General features: G+C 41.9%; 1 protein-coding gene across 2 annotated transcripts in view; it reads left to right on the forward strand.

The window, feature by feature from the left end:
* The window catches only part of pde2a (phosphodiesterase 2A), a 162,444-nt gene that overhangs the window by 35,308 nt on the left and 106,981 nt on the right, over positions 1-20,155 (forward strand). The window contains exons 1-2 of one of the 2 annotated variants that reach the window (XM_084351351.1): positions 16,182-16,341; positions 16,641-16,731. In XM_084351351.1, coding sequence (XP_084207477.1) covers positions 16,307-16,341; positions 16,641-16,731 — 126 coding nt within the window. In that variant the 5' untranslated portion in view covers positions 16,182-16,306. Of the gene's footprint in view, positions 1-16,181; positions 16,342-16,640; positions 16,732-20,155 lie in introns of those variants that run through there. The other variant, XM_084351350.1, reaches the window with a different exon arrangement.

Consider the following 20,155-nt stretch of genomic DNA (forward strand, 5'->3'; position numbering starts at 1 on the left):
GACTGATGCTGTAATTGATGCGGGGCATTCGGATGAAGTCAGCACAGAAGTTGCTCTTTATTTCCGCCCTGCTGTATGATTGCAGCACCTGTGAGAGAAATTGTCAAAAAAATGCAAAAATCTGTTTCAATTTCGGTCTTCAGTCTACGCAAAGCAATGGGAGCAGTGCAGTCGTACATGACAGTAATCCAAATGAGAATGAGAGCACTAATGCGCGGTGTGTGCAGGTGCAGTGGGGATTTTCTTTGATGACAAACACCAAGGTTATGGATTCACTTCTTTGTATTATCTTGGGTAAATGCATGGCACAGTAGTAGGAAAGAGACCGTTAGAAGTCAGCAAGGATAAAAATAGATTCCAGTTATACGATGAATTTAAATGCTGCTCCGACGCCTCCAGAATTTTAAAAATCTGATGTGAAACTCATCTTTTTTGCAGCAGGAGGTCAAAATAGTCCATATGCTGAGTGCAGTTCAGGTATTTGTACACTTGAGGGCACTCTGACAGCAGCACTGATTTGTTTAGTGTGTCCAACCTGCAGCGAGAGCACAGAAAAATCTGGAACTGAAGGTCGGAAGAGTGGATATCAGAAGAGGGATGTTAAGGGGAAAAAATGTGTGAAGGAAGAAAGGAAGGAAGGAAGAAAGGAAGGAAGGAAGGAAGAGGGAAAATATGCGGGAAGAGGAGGGAAGAGGCCAGAGAGGAGAAAGGTCAAACATGTGTGCGGCTGAGGTGTGTTTACTTAGGCGTGGATGTTGTAGATGTGTGTGTTGAGGGCGTGTGTGCACATTTGTTACGCATGTTCATGACATGTTCATGCAGAGTGTGTGTATGTGTGTGTGTGTGTTGGCACGCCCTTAGCTGCTGTTCTGTACTCAGACACAGGTAGTGTGTCTGTGTTCTGACCTGTTGACTGTCACAACTGCGTCACAGCTTCAAAGGACTTGCCACGTTTCTGTCGTGCTCAAACTAATGAACTGGTTGTCTGTCCTCTCTCACAGACTGCTTACATTGTATTACTCTCCTCCTTCTGTGTCCACTCGCTCTCAATCGACAGTGGAGTCCTCAGCTGTACAGCCTGGCCACCCGTCTGGACTGGAACAAATAGTGTTACTTTATCTTCATTATCAATTATTTACCTGATCAGTCGTTTAATCAGTGTCCACAAGCAACCCCAGATCATTCCCTCAACATTTCTTCATAGTATTTGTTTTGTCTGTCTGTGTGTTTTAGCTTGAAAAATGGTCAGTTATCAAAATAATTTTCTATCATCAGGTTTGTCAATAAAGGGGCGTCAGGATTAGTTTTTTTAATCAAAACTTGATCAAAATGAGTGTTCAGTTTCAAAAATCCAATTCAAATAAAAGCAATGGAACTGAACTAAACTAATAACATTGCCAAAGATCCTTGATTAATTTACTTCAGGAGATGTTTGTTGTTCACTGAATCACTGAAGGCTGGTATTTTTTTTATTGAGTTCTGCAGTTTTTCTTTTTGGTGAATATTATTTGAACTTGTCTAACCCTAACCTGCACATAGCACCAAGATAAAGTCAAGCTGTAATACCCCCATCTTTTTAAAGAAGAATATAAAAATGTAAATGACAATTGTCAGAGCACAAAAGAATAGAAAATCAAATTGAATCTGGGATTTGGAGAATCATGACATCATGTGTCAATAATTACTACGTTTTACTGGCCATAACTGAGAATTGCTAAGTTTACATGTAGCTTGTATTTCCTTATGACATATCACTGGAGAGGAACACACAAGGTTTGTTTGATTTACAAACACAATAAATAGATCTATTTAGATAGTCTATTTAATAATAGAACGCTTTGGCTCTGGTAAACTGTGCTTGTATTGGTCTTGTATATGACATTTTATAGACAAAAAAAGTTAAACAGTTTGATGTGCAAAAAGAGGTGAAAAGATGTGCAAATAGTTGTAAGTTCATATTTTTTTTTAGATTTACTGCCCTTTTGAACCAAAGATCTCTGTGAGCAACATGGACAAGAAGAGCTGAAATCCATTTTGATGAGCCAAAAACCTTATGTGATAAAATCAAAAGCTCCAGAACACTAATGCTACCAGCACTACTACAGTACTTGCCAGAGCTCTTCTGTTTTTATCTCTAGGTGCCATAAACTTTTTCACAGTCGGATCACACGCTCTAACAACATCCTGGTGTCTGTCTCAGCTCCCCTCTGCCTCTATCGGCGCTGTAAAACATCTTGCATCATTATTCGACATGTAATGAGAACTCCGAGACAGAATTCCCATCAGATATTTCTACAGTATTGCACATAACTCTGTCAGTTTTGTGGATGTGAGCGATTCTCTCCTTAAGCTACAAAAAAGATCTGACTAAAGCTCTCTAACAAAATCATAAGGGGTTTGGAAAGTTTAAACTTGACAATGTTGCTACTGAAGTCAGTCAGTGATTTGTTCTTTTTCAAACCCAGCTTATTACCAACCCTCACCCATTAGTAAAAAATGAACTGCAGTCATGTCATGTGGTTGGGCGGGGGTTGTATTTTCAGCAGCACAGATGCTATTGCATGATCAGAAACACTACAGGCGGCATTGTGTCGCTACAATACCCTCAGTCTTCTGCTGCTACACGTTGCTACTTGTCACTTTCATCATCATGAAAGTGACGCTACTCTATAAGATACAATACAATACAGTAAAGAACTGAGTATTTGAAGTATAACTTATATATTTATATATATTAGAATATTATGAAATCGAAAGAAGGGTGGGACTAGGACAAAAAGGCGCAATTAAAAATTGCTCCGCTATATCAGCACCACAGACAGCGCTATGGATTAATCAATACACAACACATTTAGGCCACTGATATTTATATAATAATGATTTGGGCATTGACTGTATATAAAGATGAAGGACATGACATCTCTCCAAAAGTCCCAATTGAGTCGTGTATGGGCGGGACCTTGATATAATGGCTCCAACTGGTGATCACTACTGCGCATACTCCGACTCCAAACTGTACTGTATCCTGGGTAATTTAGCTTCAACTTTGTACAGTGGAAGGAAATGGAGATGCGTCGTCCATCTTTATACACAATCTATTGGTGCCATAGATTTCAACCTGCACAAACCTCAGTCAAATAAAGAATCGGTGAGTCAGGCAGACTAGACTAACACGTTCAACTAAGCAACTCCTCTGCCCCTGCACTCTCTCTGCTTCTAGGGGATGGAATGGGGGGTAATGACTGTACTACTGACTGTACTGTGTTTGTTTGGGAGATTATCCCTGATCAGCTCTACAGTGACGTGTCCATGAGTGAGCAATATTTCCCCTCTGAAAATATGGTTATTCTCCTTTATAACTCCTTTCAGTCCCTGAGGTTAGTTTGGATCCGACATTTGTACCAGTGGGTTGAGGCTGCTCTGAGAGAGGATAAAGCTGCTGCAAGTGTGTGTGTGTGTGTGTGTGTGTGAGAGTGCCAGGGTCATTGCATTCACTGCTTCATTATGGAGAGGAAATTGTGGGTATAAATTGTTCTGTGATATTTGCACCTCAGGAAGATGGGGTGCCATAGCAACAAATCGGAGTCAGTGTGGTTATTTCATGCACACACACACACACACACACACACACATGTACACACGGCCTGTCATCGTCATTACCACTTGTAGCGTCCATTCAGCCTGCTCAACATTAACACGCAGCAGATAGTCTCTGTGCGGCATTCAGATTGGTTGAACTGAGGAACCAATTAGATTAGAGAAATGAAGAGATAAAGAGAGCACAGAGGTGATAATACAGCCAGACACCATCACACACGCAAGCAATCACATGCAAAGTATCATGCAAATATCAGATTCACATTCCCAAACACACATTGCAAACACAAAGGCAGTGCAGGGTGTTGCTGTTGGGGTCTGTCGCCCACACCTCATTAGTTGTTTGGTAGTTTTGTGCAAAGAAAGTAAGAGAAGGAAACGGAGCGAGAGGGTGGAACTGTTTCACTGCAGTGTTCCTGCGTCTGTCTCCTTTTTGTCTCGCTGGCCCTGCATGACTTCTCTCCAGCTATTATCCTTTAGCTTCTTTGTTCAGCTGCTGTTGTTGCCGCAGTGTTTTCTTTCTCCCTTGCTCTCGCTTTCTCTCAGGTAGTCTCCACCTCCATCTTTTAACCTTGCTCTAACTTCTGCTCTATTTCTACCTTTTTCACCGCAGGAGATTTTCTGCAGCACTCTCCATTTGACCTGTGTGTGTTTGGGTGTGTTCTTCCACCCTTGCGGTGCATGCAAGTGTGCATGTGTTCATCTAACAAAGACTGCGTGTCGGCTTTGAAATCTTTTAGCTGACGCAGACATTACCAGAGGCTACACTGACGATGATCGACAGGTTCAGTTGCCTCCCAGCTCAACCTTTAACTTCCCATTAGCAGTTTGCCGCCTTCCTTCCATCTCTCTGTCTCCTTGGTCATCTCACTATCTCTCTTTCACTTCCCCGTCCTCTGGATTTTATCACACAACTCCCCACTGTTTCCCACTCACCTCTGACCTGAGCAGCACTAACCAAATACTAAAGGAAGGAAATGTGTGTGTGTGTGCCCGAACATTGTTAAGCAGCACATCAGGAAGGAAGCAGCTAACTATGACAGGAGAGGAGCTCTCCTTAACACACATAAACACAAACACACATTTTACTACCTGTATTTATGTTCACATTGGAAAGTTGAGAGGGTCATCTCGTCACGATGGGTGGTACCATCAGCTTTATTAATGAGTGTTTCTCCAAATAGCTGCGGACACAGATCAGTACTTTGGAAGTACTTAAGACTTTTTCTTTAACCTCTGTGGTCCTACTTTCTAGTTTTGTGTTTGCAAGTTGTCACTGTATAGCATTATTTGTTTGGGTTGCCAGATTGTAAAATAAACAATAATAATAAAAAAAAAAAATCATATTCCGATTATTTTGATGGATATTACGATTGTGATATGATTTATGATGAATGGGAATTATTATTTTCGCATCACAATTTTCATTTTCATTCAAAAACTACTAAAGACATATTGTGCTATTTTCAAGTTGTTCGTTTTATTTTGGGTTACTACTAGAGTAGGTTTACATGCTTTAATGCAAACACAAAGGCATTAGTTATCTTACACTGTCCAGTTCTGCAGCACTGTATCCCCCTCTGTCTGAAACACTCTGTTTTAGCTCCTGTCCTGTTTTGTCTCCTTTCAACTGCTTTTGTTACAAAAAAAAATTGTAGCCTCTGCGATTTGGATATTGCACTTTGCAGTTTTTGATAATATTACCATATATTGTGCAGCCCTACTGCCCTACAGACAACTGGTTTGTCCTCAGCTCTTAAGTTCATCAGGTGACCACTGCAGTTGATCATTTACCCACTTATCTGTACCTCCATGAAAAAAGCTTAAGAGCCAAATTCCATTTATTGACAACTTACTAACAATTACGACTGCGGACTGGATAGATTGACTGGATGGAAATCTATAACACTGACTTACTCGCAGACAAGATTGCTCAGTAGAAAGTAAGAAACCCTTTAAGTTGTATAATTGGCAAAGGGTCCAACTTGCATCCATCAAGTCTGCAGTTGTATGTGTTAATAAGTTCTTAACAAATGGAGTCTACTCCAGCTTCTCTGCAGCCCAGCCCAATGATCCATTGGAGGGTCATTCCTGATGAATTAGAGCGCTAGCTAAGAAGAGTAATACTGCAGCAGAACCACCAAAGGGATGTTCATTCATTAGTGAAGGCTTTAGACATTAGGCAACACGTAAACCCTTGATAAGGAAGTTGTAACACATTTGCAAACCACACAAATGCTGCTGCTGTTCTCATTAACTGTGTTGACATTAAGGGCCCAGACACCAAACCACCATCAAAGAACGAGCTGCGATGAAGACTGACTGTTGAAAGACTTTCGTCGACGGCCAACTGGCTTGTTCACTATGCACCCACATGAGAGGTATACCTCCCCATACCACCAGGTGGCAGTATTCTGTATTCAGTCATTCAAAAGGGGAAACTGAAACTGCGATATACAGACAGCTGTTATGATAAGGCAGCATTTTTTTCACCACTCTTGCTTCGATAGCCACTTCTAATCAAGAATGTCTGAATAAAAGTTACAAATGGTAATGGTGAAGAGGCAGAGGAAACACACACAGATTCACGCACACAGGTCCTACACACCATCTGCTAAAAAGTCACTGACTAGTGCTAACAGTGCAGCACAAGTAGGGCCACAGACGCTCAACAACAGCCCTGACACTGGCTGATGGCCAGCTGCCTGCCCAGTGTGCCAGGGCCCTAACAGGCTGGCCACACTTACTGCTTTCATGTTAACAGGTTTGAGCAGCCACACTGGCACCCTGAGCTGCGCTCCTCAGGTGCTTGTCAAGCGAGGCTGCGGCGACGTGTCATCTAGAGATTCGGATACTCGCCTATTTTTACCATGACACATGCGCTGTTCTCAGCAAAAATAGACCTGAAAGCGACCTGTAGACAGTCACATTGACGTCATATCTGCGTTTCACTAGAGTTTTAATGCCTGTGTGTGTAGAATATGTCACAGACATGAATGGAATACACACAACAGGTGAAGGGCAGTGTTTTTACTGTGCACTCTTTCTTTCCCTCCCTGCCTCCCTCTCTTTCCCCCTCCCACTTTCTCGCTCTTTCAACGGGGGTAAAGAAAAATCAAATCATCATATTCGCTGATAATTAGAAAAGGTGAAAACTCCATGTAAACAGATAGGACAGTCATGAGCCGTGCTGCAGCAGCAACTCGGCCTGTGTTGACACACAAGTGAGTGAGCAGCAGTTCAGCAACGCAGCCGCCACACTGCAAGTAAGGCTGCTGCAGAGTTTAAATGCAGAAGACACAACCCAAGAATGTTTCTAGATTCTTATAAAGTATAACCAAACAGTATGTCATCAACCAACATGTCATCAGCTCTATCCTGTCTTGCTATACAGTACAAAGTGATTTATACACATAGCATCCATTCACAACATGCAACAAGGAATCAGTTGGAGAGAGTGAACCAACAAGAGGCCAATGAGGAAGACTAAGTTGGGACCGACTTGAAATCTGGCTTTAGCTGCAAAAACGAGATTTGAGGTAATCAATGACAAATTCGTCAAATGCACATCTTTGATATCTCATTACAGTCTGATCATCAGCAGGAAGACAGGACAGGGTTTAAACCATTGCAGAGTTGTTGTTGTTGTAAATCCACTCAGAGCCTCTCTGTCTTAATGGTGAGTGACAGAGACCCTCACATGGATCAAAGGATCAGTTATGATGTCCTTAAAAACAATTACAGTTTCAGAGTCAGACCTCAGCCAGTCCAGTTCATACACAGAGGTCACGAAGATCGATCGAAGAACAAAGCCAGTAGAGAATATGTCTGTTTTGCTGCTGTGAGCCCAGGAAAGACTCCGGTTTTGCCAGGTCAAAAAACGGGTAATCTCTCCTGTGCTCCCAGGCAGTTTTGTCATCATTACTCCACAAATGCTCAGCGTGCTGACAGCCTGGTAGCATCTCACATCCACTCCACATTTTGTGCCTTGAACCTTCCCTTTGAGTGTTAGCTTTTTACTCAGCTCGCTCAGAACTTTCCAGGTTATTTGACTTTGGAGGGAAAAAAGCTGGATTTCAGACAGACTACCTGCTGAACAGCCTCCAATTTCAACAGCAGTAAACCGTCAATCAGCAAACTAAAGAATTATGCAACTAACCTGCTGTTAAGGCTGCTAGTTGAAATTCTGTCTCAGATAAATATACAGCGTCTAATACATTAACATTAGCATTGTAGTGTTGCTCAGCAGGTGGGATGCTTTCTATAAAGCAGTAGGGTCTCTCCTCTCTTTGCTTCTCCTCTGATCTTTTTCATTTTCCTCATCCTCTCATCTGCTTCTGCTCACTCAACGCTGCCGAGATGGACTCTAGTTAGGAGACAGTGTGTGTTGGTATGGAAACTGGCTTATAAACTGTTCAGGTTGCCAACGTTCTAACTCACATAGCAACCAGCAACCCGCCTCTCGAAACGTTGACGTGAAGCAGCTTTGTCATTTCTGATGAATAGAAGCCAGAAAGGTTCATAAGCTGTGTGGATGGACGTGTGGACTCTCTGCTTGTAATGAAATGACTTTTGTAATGTGTGCAACAAGCTCTAGGTTTTGCTTTTTTTTTTCACAGACAGAGGTTAGATTTCTACCATTTGAATGAAAGGCGCCCACGCACCTACCTTGAATTATAATTTTTTTGGTGTGGAAATGAAGCACATTCTGCACTGCTTGAAAGGTTATGAGTCATCTTAAGACCTTTGCTTACAGAACACTTACTCTTTTCATCATCTGATTAATTTTTAAAACACAAAATGGATACCTGCCACTTAAAAGCCTTCAAATGAGTCTTGCAGTTGGAACAAATTTGCAGCAGTGGAGAGCAGACTGCAGCGTCCTTTAGTCGGTGAAGGACTTTAAAAGCATTTTTTTTCCCACATGAGGACAAATGCTCATATTTTGAGTGTAAGCAGCAATGTCCTGTTTGAGTTATCAATACACGCTAAAGGTGAAATATGTATGTGTGGGTTTTAAAGGAGGTAGAAATGGCTTTTATCTCAGCTGGTTCAGCACACCGGCTGTTATTTCTGCATCCCGTTGGCAGCGTTATTGATGCCTGTTGCATTCAGAGGCATTGTTTCAGACAAGTGCTGTGCCTTACAGGGTAGAGCCACTATTGAAATAGGTTATCAATACAAACAGTGCAGCTGGCTGTTAAGTGTGTGTGTGTTATTGCGTATGTCTGCGTGACTTTCCAAAGTAGGGCGTCATTGTCGCTTTCCTGCTGTTGTTTTACTGCTTGTGTTGTTTAAGGAAATTAGTTATGAGTAACAATAAGCTTAAGTAATATTCACACACACACACACACACACGCACACAGTCGGGCACACACTTTTCTCTAAGCCGCTAGTCATTCACCATGTGGTGAACACTTTTTATCCGAGGCACTTAACAGTTCTGAGACAGCATAGATTTTCAGAATTGACGGCTCCAGCATGCATCACATCAGGCTGTAGCCTTGGCTTCTCTCAGCTCTACTGTAGCTATAGACTCATTTACACACTGATTAAATAATAGATTAAATCTCACATACAGTTCTACACTGTTTGGGATGAATGCACTGTATATTCTGTTTGAAATGTCAACACTAGTCTCTATATTATGGGACAGGGGAATCAGACGCAGAATAAGAATCACTTTAATTGTCAAGTATTCATAAAGCCTCCAAGTCCAAAGTCCAAGTGGCTTGTTGAGATGAAATTCTGAGAACATTTAGGATTACTCCCTTAAAATTAAGACTAGACCGAAAGGACTAGAAGTTATTCACAAAGCGTCTTCGCCCTTATGAGAGCTCCTAAGTTGAGAAACTGTAAGGAGTAAGGAGGAGGACTTTGAAGAGTCTTAAGAGTTTCTTAAGCAGAGGAGAAAATGGTGGAAATATAAAGAGGAAGGAGAAAACGCTGAATGACAGTGAGTTAACGAAACGCTACAGTTTCGGTCACGCAGGGATATTGTTTGTGGTCATTCTAGTTACACAATAACGCTATAATGGCAGAAATGAAAGTGATCACAACACTAAGATATTTTGCAACTGTGAAAATGCATCAGTGCAGCAGTTATGACTTGAGTCTGTCACAATCTTCAATGAACAGAGTGATGACACAAACAATTACAGCGCTTTCACAGTTCCTCTCGCTTTAGACTGCGACTCATCACACGCCTCACTGGTGCGCACAGCCAGAGGGACTGAGGCATATATATTCTCCCTCACCTGCACATTGGTTTGAATTTTCCTTTTAAACGGTTTTATGCTCATTAATATCAAAAAGTTGAAGAAGGCCTACTTAATTTATCAACATGGTAAATAAATGTAAGCTAATGAATAAATATAATAACATCAGCATGTGAATGGGTTACTGTGTAGGTCAGCCTCTGTTTTCAAATGTTTTGTAGGCTTCTGTTAAAGTATGGCTCCCAATTTATTCAACAGATATGTTTATTATTACATAAAATAATATTTGTAATCACACAGTGTCTTAATAGAGACTAAATTCTGTGATTATCTTCTAATTAATGCAACAGGGTTAACCACACCTCCTGTCCCCTCGTGTGTCTTTCTCCTTCTTGCTTAGAGTTGCTTGAAGAAGTTTCCTTAAAGGATAAGTTCACCAAAAATGAAAGTTAATTATCTATTCACCCTCCATGCTGATGGAAAGTTGGGTGAAGTTTCGTAGCTTCACAGCAAAATAGCGTTGCAGCATTCTCCTAAACAACTGAAGTAGATGGGGACCTGTTTTAAAACATAAAAAACATAAAATGGCTCCATGGGTCCAACATAATCAAAGAGATCCTAAATTAATTTTAAAAGCTGTTATTTCCAAATTCAACCTGCATTCAAGCTCATGCACCCACTTCAGACAAGACACAGAGTGTAAAAAAAGTATTTTAAATCAGTTTGGGACCTCGGGGCTGTATTGAGCCATTCATTTGTCCCCAGCCGCTTGCTAAGAATGCTGCTGCGCTGTTTTGCTGTGATGTCCAGAACTTCACTGACTTTCCAACTGCATGAGGGTCAGTAGGTAACGACTGAGTTTTCATTTTTGGGTGAACTTTTCCTTGAATCACTCTTAAGCTAGGACTCTTAGCTTTAGGCTGAGTTAGGAGCTCTCTGAGGGAATTCTCAGAATGTTTTTGAATACAGCTCCAGGTGTGCAAGGCTTTCGCCTAGGGCAGGTGTCAGAGTTGAAAACAAAGAACAGTTCTGTTCTGTTTTAGTCTCCCAGTGAAGCACCTCGTGCTCATCCCCGATCCGACCTAACAATCTGCACCTACACTCCTCTGCAAGCGTGACCATTTACTGCCTCTCTCCATCTTTTCCGGCTCCTCACACAGCAGAAGCGTTTCCACGAGTGCACATTGCTCATCAAGCGGCGCACATTTCTGAAGCGGCCACCTCAAGATGGAATCCACCATTGTTCCACTGGAGAGGATGTCAATTCGTTTGCAGATCCCTTTCAAGCCGGGATGGACGCGCAGTGAATGAGAAGCTGATGTGAAAGGCTCTCGAAATTTTTCATGCCATGGAGGATCGGTTTTAGAGAATGCTGCGTGATTTTATCAGCGAGGAATTGATAATGAAATGTTAATATATCTGTGGAGTGGCAGTAATCTGTCACCTGAGAGGCTGTCATGTAATAATCAGTCATTAATCAGCGATCACATGAGTACAATGAACAAATATGCACTTAAACCTGCATGAAAAACTGCCCTGCAATTATTGTTGCTAACAATACAGTTAAGCGAGGAGCTTGTATAAACATACTAATTATTTATTTCCTCAGAACTCAGATGTTTTTATTATCCGTCCTTTTTCATCAGCTCAGTCAGACCAGCGAGAGGAAAACTGGTTGTGTGTGGGGGATGAGAAGAAGAGGCTCAACTGACGCCTAGGTGTTTGTGTGTGTGTGTGTGTGTGTGTGTGTGTGTGTGTGCGTGTCTATGTGTCAGGGGGGTGGATCAGGATGCTGTTAATATAGCTCCACCATTATGTATATTAGCCCTATTCCCCTGAGTGCTGCTTCGCCATTTAGAGCTTTCAATCACTCCGCTGCCAGGACACACACACAAACACACACACACACACACACACACACACACACACACACACACACACACACACACACACAGACACACACACACACACAAACACACACACACACACACAGGCACACGCACATTTCTATACATTTCTGTACATTTGCACTTTCAATCACTGTTTTTTATGGACATCATACACACACATTAACCCCAACCCTCACCTCATCACAGCCAACAACACAACATGTTGACACACATTTTGTTCATAAATACATACGCGCACCAGCACACGCACACACACTAAGGTTACTGGCTGTATCCTCGTCAGATCCCAGGTCCATGCTTGCATCCTCGCTAATTATGTTCCTCTGTGCTGTAGTTATTCATGCTGCTGCACTGTGCTTGTGTGTGTGTCAAAGAGCAACTGAGTGAGTAAGTGATCACACGTTGGGTTTGTGTGTTGATTGCATCTGAGCGGCAACAACAGCCCCTGTTTTAATCAAAAACTTGGGATCAATACTCTATTCAGCTGAACGTGTGTGTGTGTGTGTGTGTGTGTGTGCGTGTGCGTGTGCGTGTGCGCGTGTCTGTGTGTGTGTTTAATAGGTAATCTAGATCACAGAGTCCACAGCAGATGAGGAGAGACAGTCTTTGAGGAGAATTTGCTTTGAACTAACCTGTTTTCAAGTGTGTGTTCTGGCTGCTTGTGTGTTGTCCTGAGCGCCTGTTAGGGCCCACCTGAGTGTGTGTTCATGTGAGCTCTGTCAATGAGAGACACAGTAGCAGAAGTGATAACATGAACAGTGTGCAGTGCTGATTTCCTCTCTGTGTATTTTGCTGCTATTGGCCAACACTGGTCAGTGTGTTTGAGGTTCTGCTGTACAGGAGTAACCTTTCACCGTGTTTAGAAAACAGGCAGCCTCAGGGTTTTCTGGGATATTACAGCATTTTATTGCTGAGCACACTCAGGTCAGAATGACTCCATGAACCCAGGATCAACCTCTGACTCTGAGCTCCCCCTCTCTCCAAGCACTGACCAAGAAGTCTTTGACGTATGCATCCTTTACAAAAACCTCACATAGAAAATATGCATTTTTATACACACCTTCACATGTGAATTGAATATTTTCACCTAATAAATTTACATTTTTGCACGTCAGTTACAAACATTCATACGTGATTGGCTTTTATCATGTGGAACAGGCTTGTCAACCGTTTAATGTTGAGTAAAGCTGCTGAAAGTGCTGTCGGCATCAGCAACAGTCTTTTTTTTTCGAGGCAGCTCTCTTTGCCTCTTTCTTTTCTTCAAGTGTTTTTCTTCGTTTGGTGTGTTTGGTAGTATAAGCTGTCATGGGGAGCACTCGTGTTCGGGAGCAGGGATGCCAGAAAATGTGTTTTCTATCTTTCTGCATAACAGGGGAAGGAAAGAAATGTGTCACTGACCAAACACTCTGTAACAGTGAATGAGAAAATAATAAAATAATGTAATGTTTTCCTACACCTGACCGAGTATAGTTGTTGCTTAAATCTGACCAAGCAGCAGCAGAAAACTGTAAAGAAACTGAAAATGTGTAAAAATAAAGTGGACTTGGTGTAAAAATAACCATGAAACAGTATAATAATGTGTTCCAAACAGGATTCAGCCCCTGGTTTCCTGAGTAAGAGTTCTGTGCCTAAACCCAGTCAACCACGACAGCTTGCACCAGATTTCATCAGCGTTTCGCAAAAATGGCATGGTTTGTACAAAGCCCAGGATAGGAAGGCTCTACAGTGGGTGATTAAAACTGCCAATAAAATCACAGGAACCCATCTACAGCGCATCAATGATATAGATGAAGTGAGATGTCTGCACAGAGCCCAAAGGACACTAAAAGACAACACCCACCCAAACCACAGTCTGTTCACCCTGCTGCCATCTGGCAAAAGATACAGAAGTATCTGCTGCTGCACCACCAGACCACAGAGCAGCTTCTTTCCTCAGAGTGTGAGACCCCTCAATTCATCCCGAGCTATCCACTCTGTAATATAGTTTGTTTTGTTTCTGTTGTTTCTGTGATGTAGCATAAAACGACTCAAACTCAGTTTCATTTATGCAACCATGTAGTTGTAAAATGATAAATAAATTAACCTTGAACCTTGTAAGTTGAAATGATGGATTAATTATGAGGCTCTAGGACCAACACTTTGGTAACCCGATGGTAACCCCCCCCCCCCGGATGTGGAAATAGTCATGCTCAGGTACAAGAAAATGCTGTACGGTACATGAGAACGTGCAAAACATTTCGTGCATAAGCATTATACTGCTTCAAACACTATAGAGCAGCGTATTTAATATGCTAAAAGAAAGTTAATAATGAAACTGATCGAATGTGACTTTGTTTAAGTAGTTAAAGTTCTCATATTTTTAAAGATGCCTTGTTATTTCAGGCAATTTCAGCCTCCAGTAAACATGTCACAACACTAATTCATTTGGATTGTTTTTCCAAACAATTAACAATATCTTTTCTCAGTCAGCCCAATTTTCAGCATTTGAACCGAAGCGGCTTACTTTATTTGAATTAGAGGAGCTGCTTCTCTCAGCCAGTTGTGATCCAGCATTGTGACTGTTTGCTTGTGATAGCGACAAATTGATTCAGTCAATACCTTTTTTAAGCGATCTGCGTTTAACAAAAATCTCACACAACAGAAGTCTTACCGTGAGACAGAGTGCATTTGAAATAAAACCTAAAAATTAATGACAGTGTTGACTTGATACAGCTGCTGTAAGAGCAACATTATCCATCTGATATGCCGTGACATTGTTTGAGTGTGTGCATAGCTGCCGGCCAGCTTGTTTTTAGTAAATGACTCTGAGGGTTGTTGTCAGATTGATGGACGACATTACACAGTCCTATTCAGCCTGCTGTACAGCTTCATGCTAAATGTCCCGTCACTGCCAATGTCACCTCAGAGAGTCAGCTGTCAGGGGCTCACGGGACGCTTCCTGCAGCAGATTGGGGCTGATATGATGAATCTGCCTGCTGAATAAATGCATAGAGGAGTGTTGGTGGAGATAAATCTTTTAAATATTTGATGCATTAAAATTATTTGTTTGTGTTAGGCTGGTTGTAGGGCTAAATTTGGGTTTATTTATTTTCCAAGAACTCATAATGTTTTATTTTTTATTAAGACTGGGTGAAAATCAGATTATAGAAACAGCATTTGCAGGGCAGAGACTGCAGTTTAATCAGTTTTTGTGCCTACTTTATGTTACTTTGCAGAATTCTGGGGCATTATTCACTTGTTCAGCCCTTTTTCATTTCACTTGCTCTTACATGAAATACTTTCTCTTACCTCAGTCTTGCCGAAAGACATTTTGATCATATCATATCATATATGGCTTTAACCTTTTGAGCTAATGAGAAATATCTAAATGTATGATCAGCAAAATTATTGAAATTTGAACCATCTACAATATATTATATATATATTACAGATTTAATTTGATATACATAAATTAAACTAATAGTGAAGCATATAGCTTGTGTTTTGAAATTGTGTGCAGCACATACGCTTAAGTCAAATTTTGTGTGCAGGTGGTATGCCAGTCCTACCGATTTACCTTCGGGGGAGAACAAATGTCTCCAAATACCACTCACAATAAATGTCAGGTGATGTCGTATAAAGAGTAAGAAAGTCCATCAGGGTGGAGGCTGAGGTTGCTGGATGGGTCAAAGTCCTTTTAGGCAAGTATTGCCACTTGGCAGCCATTTTGGAAATGGCATGGCCAGTTATTTTGGGCTGAAAAGACTAGGGCTGGATCCGGCAGTGCGGCGAAACTAACAAAACAATCGTTAGGTGCAGCCCTGAACAAGACCTATATCTAAATGATTTGGGAGAGAGCTTTTACTTCACCTTCAACGGTTCACCTGACATCAAAACTGCTTGTTATATAAATAAAAAATGCTTAAAAATGCGGTGACCTTGGACCATATAAGGTTTAAATACATTATTCCCTCAGGTTAGAGTCCTCTGGTTATAGGTGTAATGTCTAATGTTTTGGTCTACACAGAAGTTAACGGGAAAGACTTTTGTACCAGTCAGTCAGTCACCAGTCATAAATGCTTGTCAAGAAAATGTAAAGGTCATTTAAAATGTTTGAAAACAAAAAGCTAGTGTGTCTTTTTCGTGGTGATGACAGTGTTTTTTTTAAATTGAAATCACTAAAATCCAAAAGGGATGAGTCTCTAACTATCTATTACTCATAATATTATGGCGACTGGGTTCATATTTCCACTGCTTCCCATCTACTGTACCTGTATTTGGTGGCTTCTTTTGTGTGTGTGTGTGCGTCCTGCCAGCGCACACACTGACAGCAGGAAACTGAAACATGTTGAGGGTTGAGAGAGGCAGTAAGACCCAGAGGAGGAGCAGAGAGAGAGAGAGAGAGAGAGAGAGGGAGAGGTGGGAGGAGAGAGGAGGAGGAGGGAGTGTTCACTCTCGGCTCTATGCGTTGCGGCTCACGGTGTTGGCTCGCCAGTGTGTGTCTCAGCCTGCCGGCGCGAGTGTGTGCATCGGTGCGTCGCTGAGTGTGCGAATGTGTGTGTGACTCCAGCGCTCTCTCTGCGTACGACAGGTGGAGATGACATGACTGCGCTCGAGAGGAAGAAAGGGAAGGACCTGTAAGGACTTTACACACAGACACACACACAGACAGACACACACACACACACACACACACACACACACACGTGAACACACTCACCTTTTCTCCTACATTCCCTCACACACCTTTAAATTCCTGCACTCCTCAGTTCAGGCAAAAGATAAGTTGTTGAGTGTGTGTGTCTGTGTGTGAAAATGCTCTTTTTCCAGCAGCTTATCACTCAGCTGACTCCATGTGTGCACAGCGGACAACTCAAATACACACACACACACACATACACACAGAGGTCCTGACTGTTATTTTTGATGCCTGCAGACGCGGTCAGCAAGTGTTTCTGCGTCCTGATGAGAGTTCAGCTCCAGCCCTGACTACCAGACAGTCCACCACGTTGTCCGAACAACTCCAGGTAGGATTCACTCTTCTTCTTCTTCTTCACTACTCTCTTGTCCACGCTGTGTGAAAAACAGGATGCTATATGCTTCACGCCCTCTGCCCTCTTCTCTTTTCCTTCTTCCTGTTAGTTTTTTTTTCTTTGGCCAGTCTGTAACAACTACAGGTAGACTATAGTCTCTATACATTCACCTCAATACACTCAACACTCCTAGTTTTCTTTTTAATCAAATCAGTTATAAATCCCTGTTTTGTTCTTTTGGTCCCTTGATCTCCTTTTTAATTTTCCTTTCACACACACACACACACACACACACACACAAACACACACACACACACACACACACACACACACACACATACACACACACACACTCCTGTCCTCTTGTTATTCTCTCACCGTTCTCGTTTTGGAGAAGGATGGACTTGAGTCTGGAGGAGGTAAGTTTCAGCTCCTGTTGCTGTCTTTCTCCGCTGATTGAGTCGCTGAGATACTTATTACTTGCCTGGGGCTTCTGTTTGTGTGTGTGTGTGTGCGCGCTATGTGTGTGTGTGTGTGTGTGTGTGTGTGTGTGTGTGTGTGTGTGTTTGAGGGTTCAGATAAAAGACGGCTGGATAAAACATAAAACAGCAATAAACATGAAAGGTAGGAAATTAAAGGCAGTGTCATTTTTGTTTGATTGGCGGATGTGTGCTTGTGCACCATCTCTATTTGTGCGTGCTACATGCAAGTTCGTGTTTGTTTTTAGTTTTTCAGTTGAGTTGATACAATTTGTTCTTGCAGTCCCCAGAGCAGTGAGCCTCATTTTGATGTTTTTTTGCCCCTTTGTTTCTTTTTCGCTCCGTCTCGCTCGCTCTTTTGTGTGACTTGTGGCACACAAGCAGATACCTCAAAATTGCTGCTCTCTCGTATCCTCACACGTGCCGTCAAGCAGAATTAGTTTGAGACCATGTGTGTGGTTGTGTTTGTACACAATATGAGAACGTGTGTGTGTTTCATTTGTGTCTTACATTGCAGAGGGATTTAATGTTATTGGCAGCAAAACAGAAAAAAAATATTTGATTGGCTGCCAGTGTCGACATGTTCTGCACAGACCTAATTACCTCGACAGATACACACTCACTGTGACGCAGGCACGTGTGTGTGCACATTGATGACACACACACAACCCTACCTGCACAATTGTTGTCATTCGTATATGAAAGAGACAATATTCACTGTGAAGAAATACTCAATTTATGTCAGTGTGTCATTAATATACATAAACATTTAATTATATATTACAGTATATACTCTGTATGATACAGTGTGTGCATGTGTGTGAGTGCTTGTATTTGCATGCAGTGCATCTCAACAAGTTTATCAACATAACTTGAAATTTCACAAACGCCCATAATAACAGTCTCTTGTGTGTTTGATTGTGATGGCCATTTGTTTTATTCATTTGACCTTTATATATACAGGCTACATTGTGTGTGTGTGTGTGTGCGTGTGTCTGTCGTTACAGTGCTAATGGACCTCTGAGTCAGCCCTCCACATACGCATTTCCACAGTCGGGTTACGTTGCTGAAAGTCTTGCCCGACTGCATTCCTCTCTTACAGCCTTTCTGTGTTTGTTTCTGACGGTCCGTTGCTGAAGCGTCACCAGTACTGTAATCCTGTCTGATTAGGCTGTTGTGCAGTGTGTGCAGCGCCACCTGCAGGAGCTGCCCGACAGAATTTGTTTATGTCTCGAAGACGCGTTTAGAGGAATGAATTCTGTATTTGTTTTACAGTCATTGTTTCCACGAAAAGGTTTTGGTAATGTCACGACTCTCATCCTCTGATCCGACGGATTAAGATTTCTGTGAATGCGAGCGTCTGATTGTCTACAAATGCTCTGCGTGTGTCCTGAATATGTGCGATTGTGTGACCCCTGCTCTTGTATGTTTGCACAGCATGTAGGTGTGAAAGCGATATACTGTATGTATGCATGTATGTCTGTGTGTGTGTGTGTTGATTTTTGCATGCGTGTGAGCCAATGAGGCAGTAAAAGCAGCAGGTTAATCTCTTCTCAGTCTCCAGCAGAACAGATGTGAGGATTAATTCGTCAGGGAATCGGGGGTGGTGCTTACGTGCTTGTGTGTCTGTGAGGGAGAGATGGCCCAGCTTCACTAAAATTCAACAAAATAAGTGTTTGCGCGGATATCATTTATATATTTTATAAGCTCTGCTGTTCTGGGTGTTTGTTTGTGGACGCAAATGTATTCTCGGTTTCATAACTGTTCGTATTCACACATACTGAGCCTTTGCTGCTGTACTGTCTGCGCAGTTCGTGAGAGGCTCAACAAGTGTGTGCACCTCTAAAAGCAACACTTGGGGACAGGTGTGTTTACCCTCAGCTCCTCGACAATTATCCGCATCTCTCCTCCTCATCTCCCTGCACAGATGTCTCTACATTTTCTTCTCATTTACTGTAGTAACGATTGTGTGCTGAAAGCTATGGAAAATTCCTGTGCTGAATACTGAGGTGGAAAAATTTTAACATAACAAACACAACTGCACAGCACGCAATTATGTCTGTGTGTGTGTGTGTGGGGGTGTGAATGAGTGTGTCCAGGAACGCTATATTGTACAGTAGCGGCCCAGATAGATTGACCCTAATGACATGAAAGTGTTTCTGGCTGATGGAGTAGGTTTAGCCTCCTAAACTGTGCACTCTATAGGGTTATACTTTTCAGTTTGGGGACAGGCGCAACTGTGTGCTCTGATCTCACTGCTGGAGGAAAATGAAAAGAGAATTTTCTCACAGGAATAAAAAACAAGTGGCACATTGTGATGACTATTGCCTTAGTGGCACATTGTGTGTGTCTGCCTGCGTCCTTGCACATGTCTGTCCTTTTGATTGAAAAGTTATTCTGTCCTGATCACAAACATTTGATATTATGATGCCAGATGTTTGACACTTAAGGAAATTAATTGTATTTCTCCATCTCATCATATTTTCTTACCACTTTTTCCTGAGATTGTATACCAACTGTGCAAGTTTCCTTTTTAAACAAAATACTTTCCTGTATGTGAGCAGTTAGGCATTCATAGTCTTGCTCGATGACGTGCAGCTGAGCAGTCGATGTAGCTACTGACAGAGGGATCTTCTGTCAAAAATGTATACTATTATACATTTATCGACTCACATACTGAATAAGAATTTAGTCATTTAGAATGAATGTAAATAGATATTAGATAAGATTTGGCTCCTGGAAATGCTCATTTAAAGGGTGACTCCACTGATTTTACACATTAAGTGTACAAGTGTGTTTACAGATCTTGGGGAGTACTACTGCTATGTGGAAAAAAAGTAGTATTGGCGCCTTTTGTGGCTCCAGAGGAAGCTGCATGCAATCGGATAAATAGCCCCCAGTGATGTCTCTCTGTTGCATTGTGGGTAATGTAGGTGCCA

The sequence above is a fragment of the Pagrus pagrus genome (genome assembly GCF_965226575.1).
Source record: "Pagrus pagrus genome assembly, chromosome: 4".
Lineage (NCBI taxonomy): Eukaryota > Metazoa > Chordata > Actinopteri > Spariformes > Sparidae > Pagrus > Pagrus pagrus.